The 10,859-nt window shown below is 54.6% G+C and overlaps 1 protein-coding gene across 2 annotated transcripts; it reads right to left on the minus strand.

Moving 5' to 3' along the window:
* Nucleotides 1-4,617: 4,617 nt before the first annotated feature.
* On the minus strand, nt 4,618-9,618 carry CDK9 (cyclin dependent kinase 9). Of its 2 annotated transcripts, XM_086325027.1 has the most exons (7): nt 8,891-9,618; nt 8,323-8,404; nt 7,418-7,508; nt 6,902-7,068; nt 6,617-6,788; nt 6,305-6,453; nt 4,618-5,556 (listed from the first exon to the last, which is right to left on the minus strand). In XM_086325027.1, the coding sequence occupies exons 1-7, from the start codon at nt 9,346-9,348 to the stop codon at nt 5,191-5,193; spliced, it is 1,485 nt and encodes a 494-aa protein (XP_086181153.1). In that variant the 5' UTR covers nt 9,349-9,618; the 3' UTR covers nt 4,618-5,190. The 2 variants fall into 2 exon arrangements, with proteins under 2 accessions (XP_086181153.1, XP_086181154.1); XM_086325028.1 differs by lacking the exon at nt 6,617-6,788 and having other exon boundaries at nt 8,891-9,491.
* Between the last annotated feature and the right edge of the window lie 1,241 nt (nt 9,619-10,859).

The following is a 10,859-nucleotide window of genomic DNA, read 5'->3' on the forward strand; positions in this document are numbered from 1 at the left end:
CATCCTGTCACAGGGCCCTGCTCTACCTGTGCCACCCAGATCCTGGGCAACAGCGTAGCATCGACCGTCAGCTTGTTAGAGGTGCCCCACACAGACCTGTGAGTCAGGGATCGGATATGTGCTGACCTTGGGGGAGTGCTGCTCTAACATACTGAAGCTGATGGGGGCTCATGCTTTTCCACAAGCAAAGTTGCCCTGAACCTCATGGACGAGTCGGGCAGAAGTGGCAGATAACAGGGTAGGGGCACGATCTTTTGAGGTTGTAGCCCTGGCGTGGCCACAGTGCACTGGGCCACGTGGCTCTTCTGTGTACAGGACAAGAATTAACAGGCATCCTCTCCTGCTGGGCATTCTATGATGCGCTGGCTCCTATCTTAGAATGTGCAAGACTAGCTCCTTCCCCGACCCTCCTACAGTAGATTGTTCTACTTCTTGTCTTTGGTTCCTCTCCTCCTGTTCTCCAGGGATCCTACTGCTCCCAGAGGGGTTTCATCTGAAACAATCCATCCAGTGGCTGTTGCCAAGGTCACCACTGAGGTCCGCATGGCTAAACCTGACGGTCAGTCCTCACCCCCATCTCCTGGGCCTATCAGCAGCACTTGTCTAAGTGATCGATCCTGTGTCTCAGAAACACCCTCTGTCTCTTTAGCTCCTGGATCCCACTCTTCTTACAGTCTCCCTCTCTCTCTTTTTTTGGCCATGCTGCCCGGTTTGCAGGATCTTAGTTCCCAACCAGGGATCGAACCTGGGGCCTGGCAGTGAAAGCACCAAGTCCTAACCACTGGACTACCATGGAATTTCCTCTATGGTCTCTTCTTTTTTAAAGAGTATGACTTTTTTTTTAAGTCTTTATTGAATTTATAACAGTATTGCTTTTTTTTTTTTCTTTTGGTTGCACTGGGCCTTCATTGCTTTGTCTGGGCTTTTTCTAGTTGCAGGAAGTGGGGCTACTCTTCACTGTGGTGTACGGGCTTCTCATTGCAAAGTCTTCTCTTGTTGACAAGCACAGGCTCTAGGCGCTCAGGCTTTGGTAGTGGCAGCACGTGGGCTCAGTAATTGCGGCACTGGCTCAGTAGTTGTGGCACATGGGCTTCATTGCTGTGCTCCATGCAGAATCTTCAAGAACCAGGGATCGAACCCTTGTCTCCTACATTGGCAGGTGGATTCTTACCCACTGCGCTACCAAGGAAGTCCTGCTCCCGCCTTTTGTTTGTTTTTATGTATTGTGTTTTTGGCCACGAGGCATGTGGGATCTTAGATCTCCAACCTGCACCCTCTGCATTGGAAAGAGAAGTCTCAGTCACTTGACTGTCAGGCAAGTCTCCTATGGTCTCTGATTTCTTTTAAAGAGTAACTCTTTTATACAGTGATTTATCTTTGGCTGTGATGGGTCTTCGTTGCCGGGTGGGCTTCCCTCCAGTTGCGGTGATCAGGAGTACTTTCTAGTTGCCGTGCTAGGGCGTCTCGTTGAGGGGTGACTTCTCTTGTTGGGGAACACTGGCTGTAGGGCGTGAGGGCTTCACTAGTCACAGCATGTGGGTTCAGTACTTGCGGCTCTTGGGCTCTAGAGCACAGGTTGATAGTTGTGTCACATGGGCTAAGTTGCTCCAAGGCATGTGGGATCTTCCTAGATCAGGGACTGCGCCGGTGTCCCCTGCAGGTGGGTTCTTTACTGTTGAGCCGTCAGGGAAGCCCCCTCTGGTCTCTTCTTATTTTGTCTGTTGTCCTCAACTCCCTGATGACACTGAACCCTGGAGTGTCCCACTGGGCCTCATCTCTTCTCCCTTCTTCATGTGATGGGAGTTGAAAAACCAACTGGGAGTTCTGACAACTCCCAAATTTTGTGTGTGTCTAGACTTTGGGGGGCCCTGAACTAGATACCAGATGTATGCCTGCCATCTCAGCCTGGATGCTGAAGCCCTCTTTGTCTTGGGAGTGGCAGAAAGTTTATAGGTCCGGTTCTGTTCTAACTCTTGAGAGGTTTCATTCAGGCTTGTCTGTTCATGGGATTCTCCAGGCAAGAATACTAGAGTGGGCTGCCAAGCCCTCCTCCAGCGGATCTTCCTGACCCACGGATTTAACTCAAGTCTCTTACATCCTGACCCAGGGATTGAACCCGAGTCTCCTGCATTGGCAGGCTGTTTTTTTTTTTTTTACCACTAGTGCCACCTGGGAAACACCTGTAATTCAAATAGTTGAATTACAGTGTTGTATTAATTACTGCTATACAGGAAAATGACTCAGTTATACATGTATCTACATTCTTTTTCATATTCTTTTGTTATGGTTTATTGGAGGAAATTGAACATAGTTCCCTGTGCTGTACAGTAGGATCTTTTTGTTTATCCATTCTACATATACTGGTTTGCATCTGTTAATCCCAAACTCCCAATCCAACTCTCTCCAACCACTCTCCGTCTTGGCAACCACTAGTCAATACTCTGCAGCCCAGATTCCATTTCTGTTCCACAGGTAAGTTCATTACTGTCCTCTTTTAGGTTCCACATGTAAGTGGTATCATCTGGTATTTGTCCGACTTGACTTAGTATGATATTCTCTAGTTGCATCCCTGTTGCAGCAAATGGCATTATTTCCTGCTTTATCTGTTCAATTGCTCAGTTGTGACTCTGCAACCCCATGGACTGTGGCACACCAGGATTCCCTATCAGCAGCTCCCAGAGCTTGCTCAAACTCATGTCCGTTGAGTTGGTGATGCCATCCAACCATCTCATCTTCTGTTGTCCCCTTCTCCTTCTGCCTTCAGTCTTTCCCAGCATCAGGGTCTTTTCCAATGAGTCAGTTCTTAACATCAGGTGGCCAAAGTACTGGAGCTTCAGCATCAGTCCTTCCAATGAATATTCAGGGCTGATCCCCTTAGGATGGCCTGCTTCGGTCTTCTTATGGCTGACTAGTTTCACTGTGCATGCGCACCACATCTTTATTCATTATCTGTTGATGGACATTAGGTTGTTCCATGTTTTGGCTATTGAACACAGGAGTGCATGTCTTTTTGAATTATAATTTCATCTGGATATATGCCCAGGAGTGATTGCTGGATCATATGGTAATTCTATTTTTAGTTTTCTGAGGAAACTCCATACTGTTGTTTTCTTTCTGGCTGTGCTGGGTTTTCGTTGCTGCTGCGCTCTTCTCTAGCTGTGGTGAGTGGGGGCTCCTCTCCAGCTGCACTGTAACTTCTAGTTGCAGAGGAAGGTCTTCTCACTGCAACGGCTTCTCCTGTTGCAGAGCATGTGGGCTTAGCGGCTGTGGCTCCCGCGCTGGAGAGCGGAGGCACCACAGTTGTGGTGCAGAGGCTTAGCTGCTCCGCAGCATACGGCATCTTCCCAGACCAGGGATTGAACCTGTCTCCTGCACTGACAGGCAGATTCATTACCATTGAGCCACCGGGGAAGCCCCATAATGTTTTCCACTGTTTTCTTTTTAAATCAGATTGTGGGAATTCCCTGGTGGTCCAGCGGTTAAGACTCTGTGTTCCCACTGCAGTGGGGCACGAGTTCTATCCCTGGTCAGGGACCTAAGATCCTGACTACCATGCGGTGCCATCCAAAAAAAAAAAAAAAAAATTGGATATTTTTTTAAATCACCAGAGTGTGTTCCTCTCTGTACAGAGCTCTCTGAAGGCTTCCTGGGCTTGGGGCTAGAATAGATTCTCCCTAAGCCTCCAGAAAGAACCAACCTTGCTGATGACAACTCCAGATTTCAGACTTTTCTCCTCAGAACAGACAGTAAGTTGGTTATTCTAAGCCACTGTGTTTGGCAGCCCCAAGAATCGAATAGGCTAGTCATTTTTTTTTTTCCTTTCACTTGCCTTTTGTAAAGCTGTGACCCAGGTTAATACCTACCAGGAAAGCACAGTTCAGGTAAAAGGTTTTGCCAATCTTTTTTCCCCAGGTCCCCTTTAAGAGGCCTCCACTGGACAGAATGTAGAATGTGCTTCATATGTGCCTATCTCAGATTTCAGACTCACAGGAAATGTATCAAAGGTATTCCACAGAGTGTGCTGTTCCTGAGTGTCCCAGCTCAGAGCCCACATGATCCAACAGATCTGCTAACTGTTCCCTGTCCTCCCGCCTGCTTGCCACCCTAACTCTTCCTACTGCCACCTCCGCAAGGCCCTGGAGACCCTTCAGCTCTTTTGGTCATTTCCTCTCTTGCCACTCTCTGGTCAGCAGCCTGAGAACTCCTGCAGGTTACAGATCTGTTGTCATTCCACTGGCTAGAAGCCTTTCCAGCCTCCTGTGATTGTAAGTCAAGTCTGAACACATCTGTCAGCCAAGGCAGGCTGCCCCGCCGGGTCATCACTGCAGGTGCGGCTCACAGAAGGTCTCCCCGTTTCCTCCTCAGCAGACTGGGTCCCTTTTCTCATCTGTCTCCCTGCTTTCTCGGACACTGAGTGGAGAGGAGAATAAGGGAGCATTATGGTACCTGCCACTTGGGTACTCAAGAAAAATAAACAAGAGAGACAGAAGTCCCCTGAAGGTATGTCAGGGGACATGAACTGGGACAAAGAAAAGTACCACGTCCTGACAAATCAAATCTCAGTGGTCAGTTACAGGGTTAGCTGGCGGTCTGAACATAGAACACAGCACACAGCCATTTACTGAAAAAGAGTCAACTTTAATTGTAACTGACCAGCCTGTACCCAGGAATGTCTCTGAACAATTGAACAAAATCAACACGATAAAACTGTCCTATCGAAGAAACCAAAAGCATCCATCGGCCTCAGAGGTTCTGAGGGCTAGGCTCAGAGCAGCCCGTTCCCATTCCTGCGGCTGGTTCTGTGCCCCACAGAAGTTTCTCATCCCACAGGGAGGGCCGGGGTGGGTGAGGGACCAGTCCCCTCCTCCTAGCATGCTAGGGTATCTCAGAGTCACCAGTGGGGCGTGCCTTTCCCCAACCCCAGTCATGTCCTAAAGTAAAGGGAGACCCTCTGGGCATCACCGCCAAAGCCAGGGAACAAGGTGAGGCAGCTCAGGTGCCTTCCTGGACTCTCCGCCAAAGTTTTACTCCAGTCTGCTCGGTTGGTGCCTGATGCCCAGGGTGTGGATTAAATAAGATATGCGCTAGAGGAAAAACTCACATGCCCCATAATCTCCACGCTGCAAGTCACAGAGCAGAAGAAAAAAAAACAAAACCACGGCCCTAACGAGAAGCAACAGCAGCCGGCCCTCAGAAGACGCGCTCAAACTCCGTCTGGTTGGTGGTGGCGGGATTCCGGCTCTGGTTGGTGGACTGCTGGGTGATCTGGCTGCCCTTCCGGCGTGGAGGTGCCAGGTACTCGAACATGGATGTCAGGTGGGTGGACAGCATGCCCTTGAGGTCCGAGGGCATGGGGTCAGACCAGAAGAAGTCGTGGTTGAGGGCGTCGTCACTGTCGATGCGCTGGGCGGGGTCCAGCACCAGCAGCTTGTCGATGAGGTCCAGTGCGTAGGGGTCTCGCACGTAGGCCTTCAGCCTGTCCTTCACCTTCCGCTTCTGGCCCTTGACCAGCTCCACTTTCTCAAACAGCTCGTACTTGTCCACATTTGGCCACACCTGGGGCAGGGGGGAGGCATGGAAAGAGGGGAAGACTAGTTCAGCAGGGTATGTGCCTGATCCACTGGTCAAGTACGTATTCAGTGACTGGATACGTCTCTGTTCAGGACTTCCCTGGTGATCCGATGGTTAAGAACTGCCTGCCAATGCAGGGGACATGGGTTTGATCCCTGCTCTGGCAAGATTCCACATGCCATGAAGCAGCTAAGCCCGTGCGCCACAACGACTGAAGCCCGGGTCTAAAGCCAGTGCTCTGGAGCAAGAGAAGCCCCCCGCACTGCAACTAGATAAAGCCCAGGCGCAGCAATGAAAATCCAGAACAGCCAAAAATAAATAAGGAAATACTACAACTTGCTCAGATGCTTCCAGACCACCCCAGAGCCCTCTGCGGCCAAAGCATCAGTAACCACAGATGGGACACAGGCACTGAGTACCAGACCCTTTAACATGAATCACCTGGGATACGTGTGCCAAGCGTGACAGAACCACAGATGTCTCACGGCACAGGTCAGTTCTGAGGCGAGGCACTCAAGACACCTTGCCGGAAAACCCCAGGAACCGGGGATGCAGCCCAGACCTGACGTCACGATGGCTAACAGTAGACTGTGACCCTCCATCAGCCGCCTGTCCAGGTCAGGGCTTCGCCTCTGTTCCGTGCCCCGCTCCTCCCCTGCTAGGGAGCCTGCCCCACCCACCTCAGAGGTGTGTGGCCTGGGGGGGTGGCCCCAGGAGGCGGGCTGTGACGCACCTCGGGGGTGATGGAGCCGCAGAGCTGGCTGATGAGGGCGAGTTGGTGCTGCTCCGTGTTGCCCTGCATGATGGGGCTGCGGGTCCACATCTCCGCCATGATGCACCCAGCACCCCACAGATCAATGGGGGGGCCGTAGTCCCGCTCCCCTGGGAATAAGAGCACACCAGGGAGGGCCCCCTGAGCCCCACGGCCTCCTGAGAGGCCACGCCCCTGGGGCCGGTGGCTCAAGAAGCCCTGGCAGTTGGGGTGCTGAGACTGAGCTGAGTGCCCAGCCCCTGCTCCCCTCTGCCAGCTCGGGAGAGTCCTCACCGAGCAACAGCTCTGGGGGCCGGTACCAGAGGGTCACCACACGGTTGGTGTAGCGGTTGGGCTGGCTGTTCTTGGCCAGGCTGAAGGCCCGGGCCAGCCCAAAGTCCGCCAGCTTCAGAACCCCATCTCGGGTGATGAGCACGTTAGCCGCCTTCATGTCCCGGTGCAGGATCTGCAGGAAGCACAAGGCGGAGGGTTCCCAGGGATCCCTTAGCCATGCCCACCCCGCAGTGAGCTCAAAGGCCAGCCCAAGCCTTGCTCTCTCCTCCCCGACCAGGGCCCCACCTTGTTCCTATGGATGTAGTAGAGGCCGTTAAGCAACATCTGCATGACCCTCTTGATCTCAGATAGTGTGAACTTGACTAAAACGTTGCTCAGCAGCCCAGCAAGATCATGCTCACAGAAGTCAAACACCAGGTATATACTGCCTTTGCAGCGGTTATAGGGGGAAGCTGAGGCAGGAAGAATGAGGAGAGAGGGGGAGGCAAGAAAAAAAAAATCAGAAACCTTATATGCAACTCATTTCCTCCAAACTAGCTCCCAACTCCTCCAACCCATGGCCACCCAAATATCCGGGTACGAATTCCTTCACGGGTAAGGTATTTTCTGAGTGCATTCTCTGGGCTGGGTGCTGTGGCAGGCCCTGGGGAAGCACCTGCTCCGATGAAAAGACCAGAGAAAGCAGTCACAGTTGGAATGTCTGGGTTAAGAAGAGGCAGTGTAAATGTGTCCAGTGTCAACTCCGCAAACAAAGCCTCAGTTTTTCCATCTGAAAATGGGGACATGATCCAAACAACTTACCTTTGGTTCGACAGATCTCAATCAAGTTGACCACATTCTCGTGTTTTAGAAGCTGGAGGATCTTGATCTCCCGCAATGCTGTAATGGGGAACTGGGTGGGAGAAAAGACAGGAGGAAGTCAAAAGTGGGTAAGCACACTACAGACCCATGAACTGGCCATGGGGTCCACGCGAAGGGTCAAAGGTTCAGGGACAGAGTAAATGCACAGGCTCTGAAATTAGTTGTCTCAAATACCACATATGTAAAATGGGAGTAACTATGTACCCCTCATAAAGAACTGAATGAAATGAATCAAAATAATTCAATGAACGAACCGAAACAGTGATACTTCACACAAAAGTTCTGTTACCAGTCGTCAGACGCTCTGCAGTTTCTTCAACCTTATAAATTTTAGCCCTATGCCTGCATTTAACCTGTTTGGCAGTTAACAAATATTAAAGAAGCTGGTCTCTGGAAAGCTGAACCAGAACTAACACACGTGTGTGGCACGAGAAACTGTTACTTTTCAGCTAAATGCCAATCACCTTTTCAAAACCATTGCATGTAATTATTAACGTTTTCTATATATATATATATGAAAAATATATATATTTTGCGTTCAACAAAATTAAACCCTAAACAAAAAGTGTTTAAAGACTTCCTAACTCCAAAAACCCAGGGGCACTGGGTACAAGCATGGGCTCCCCCTCCTGGCACCAAACATATTCACCCAAAAATGAAGTACCAAAAGCTCTAAGACATCTGAATTCAAAGACTGAACTGGGAAGTCAAACTTCCTGGAATATGGAAATTTCCAAACACCTAACCTGAATCTATTACGTTGAGAGTCCCCAAAGCAGAAAGGTGGAAACGCAACCTCACGCCCAAGGGAGCTGGGAGACCTGCCCACCCCACCCCATACTCACCCCCTCTTTCTCGTTCTCCATCAGTACCTTCTTCAGGGCCACCTTTTGGCCAGTCTTGCGGTGCTTTGCCTTAAACACCTCCCTGCAGGCGGAGAGGGGAGACCCAAGAGGGATCTTAGAGGACGTCTCCGCAGAGCCCGCCCCTCCCCCACCAGAGGAGGGCCGGAAAGGGAATCCCGGGCGGGGCTGGGCCGGGTCTCCCAGGGCACTCGGCTACCCCACCACGCGGTGACTCCGGTCCCTTCTCGAGTCTCAGCCTCCTTCCCTCTGCTCTTTGCGCCTCAGTAGGGCGTCTCGCGGAGAGATCCCGCTCCACTCACAGGCTCCTCTCTGCAACCCCTCCCTGCCCCCCCATCAAGGGCCTCAGGCTCCTCCCCGCCGGCCGACTCCTTCAGGCCCCGGCGGGGTTGCGGTGCGGCCTAGCGAGACCAGGCGATAAGTTTGCGTCTAAGTGGCTTCCCGACCAACCGGGCCCGGGTCTGGGCGTCCCGACGTCGGCCCGGAGGGGTGCAGGTTCAGGAGGCTCCCGGTCCCTGGGGGTTGGGGAGGGGGGGGTGCCCAGCCTTACCCGAAGGTGCCTTGGCCGATTTTAGCGAGCTTCTCATATTTGGTCACCTCATCACAAAAAGGGCACTCCACCGAGTCGTACTGCTTTGCCATGGCTGACTCCAGTACGCCGCCGCCGCCACTTCCAGCCACCACCGCCGCCGCCGCTGCTGCCGCCGCCGCTCCCGCTCCGGGTCCCGCCGCCGTGCTCCAGGCCCCTCCGCGGCCGCGCCACTTCCGCCTCCACGGCCACTTCCGGCCTCGAGGCGCCGACCCCGCCTCTTCCGCCCGCCGCCCGCCGCCGAGCCCCCTGGGACTTGTAGTTCCCGGGAGGCCAGGAGGAGCCGAAGCTGCAGAGGCGCCTCCGCCACCGCCGCTGCCCCCGCCTCCGCCGCCGCTGGCGCCGGCGGCGGCCCCGATCGGGGGCGCGGGGAGCCGGGGCGCCGGGGCTGGGGCTCGAGGTGGTGCGTCCCGCTGCATCGGCTCGGGCCGCCGCCGCCGCCGCTGCCGAAGCCGCTGCCGCTCTGGCGCCCGATCCGGGGCCAGCCGCAGTGCCCTGCTCCTCCTCCTCCTCCGACGGCGCCGCCTCCGCCGGGCTGCGCTGGGCGCCGGGCGCGGGGGGGCGGTGGGGGGGCAGCCCCCCGAGCCGCGGCCTGGGGGCTCCCTGGCCGGGCCCGGGCCCGGGGCGGCCGGGCGAGGGGGCCAGACGGAAACAGCAGATGAGGAGGCGGCCCGAGAGCCCGGGAGGGGGCGCGTTATAAAGGGGGAGGTGCCCAGGCCTCGCCCTCCCCTCCCCCTCCGCCCGCCCCCTCCCTCCTCCCTTCCACCCTCAGCGGCCGCACCTGCCGCCGCCGCCGCCTGCCTCCCGCCCGCCCGCCCGCCGCCCTCGGCGCGTCACCGCCCGCGGCCCCTCCTCCGCCTTCGGAGGTGGGGCCCCGCGCTCAACACCTGGCTTCGGGGCGCGACTTACCGCGTGCCTCAGTTTACCCGCACATGCCAGCCGCAGCGGGACTCCCTTCCTCCCCTGCTCGGGATTTCCCCACCCGCCCCCCACACCCCACTGTACGCAGGCGAAGACTAGAGGTGCCGAGAGAGCGGCCTGGGGTCCGGGGAGGGGAGAACGGGCCCCCACCGCCGCCTCCCCGGTCCCCAGCCGACACGCCGTTGATATGGCAACCGACGGCCGCCAGGGGGCGCGGCGACATTGAAGGTGGTGAGCCAGCAACGCCTGGGCCTTCCACTCCTGGATCCCCACCCAGTTCTCTGGGAGACAAGAGATGAGACCCACAGGACTTTGGTTCCAGCCGAGCTGCTCCCTAACTGGTCGCGCCCCGGGTTAGTAGCCACAAAGGTAGCTGGCATTTCGTCTGCCCCTCTTGTGTGCTCAGGAAGTGCTGGGCATTCCTGCTGAATCCTGAATCCACCGCCCCATAGTCAGGATCACTAACCAATTTTACAGAAGAGCACATTAAGGCTCGGAGAGGTGAGGTCATTTGCTCAAGGTCTCACAGTAATAAAGCTGGGCCTCGAACCTTGTCTATCTGAATCCGAAGAGGATTCTCTTGATTCAGGCTGTTTACAGTCTGTCCAGCAGTATAGCAAGTGGTGCTGTTTGAGGCCTGCTGTCCTTATGCCAGGGTACCAAGCCCACCACCGTCCACCATCTCCTTCTTTGATCCTATGCCTGCTTCTCCTATCCTGGCCCTTCTTCCCCAGCAGCTTTCTGATACATTCTGGCTCCAGGAGCCTCCTGTATTTCCCTCCAGCCTTTAACACCCAGCCCCCCAACAAGGCTGCCTTCAGACCTCCTCTCCACCCCTCTTCAATCTGCACCCCCCACCCCAGTCCTCCACGAGTGGATCCTAAGACCTGTCTTCCCCAGTCTGTCCCCCTGCCAGCACCCATCAGATCATTCTGAAGTGATGTCTGTATGTCTTTCTCTCCACTGTCATCAGAAAAAACCAAACTGTGACATTTGAGGCTCTTTGCAT

The sequence above is a fragment of the Bos grunniens genome, chromosome 11 (genome assembly GCF_055505025.1).
Source record: "Bos grunniens cultivar Pamir isolate PY7600 chromosome 11, Bosgru_T2T1.0, whole genome shotgun sequence".
Taxonomy (NCBI): Eukaryota; Metazoa; Chordata; class Mammalia; order Artiodactyla; family Bovidae; genus Bos; species Bos grunniens.

What these genes read in the sequence shown, in the direction of transcription:
- CDK9 (XM_086325027.1), bottom strand. Translation starts at nt 9,348, where the DNA reads ATGCAGCGGGACGCACCACCTCGAGCCCCAGCCCCGGCGCCCCGGCTC. An exon ending in ATCGGCCAAGGCACCTTCGG is followed by an intron (nt 8,405 to 8,890) that starts GTAAGGCTGGGC and finishes CTCCGCCTGCAG; the next exon opens with GGAGGTGTTTAAGGCAAAGC. An exon ending in GCGGCTCCATCACCCCCGAG is followed by an intron (nt 5,557 to 6,304) that starts GTGCGTCACAGC and finishes CCCCTGCCCCAG; the next exon opens with GTGTGGCCAAATGTGGACAA.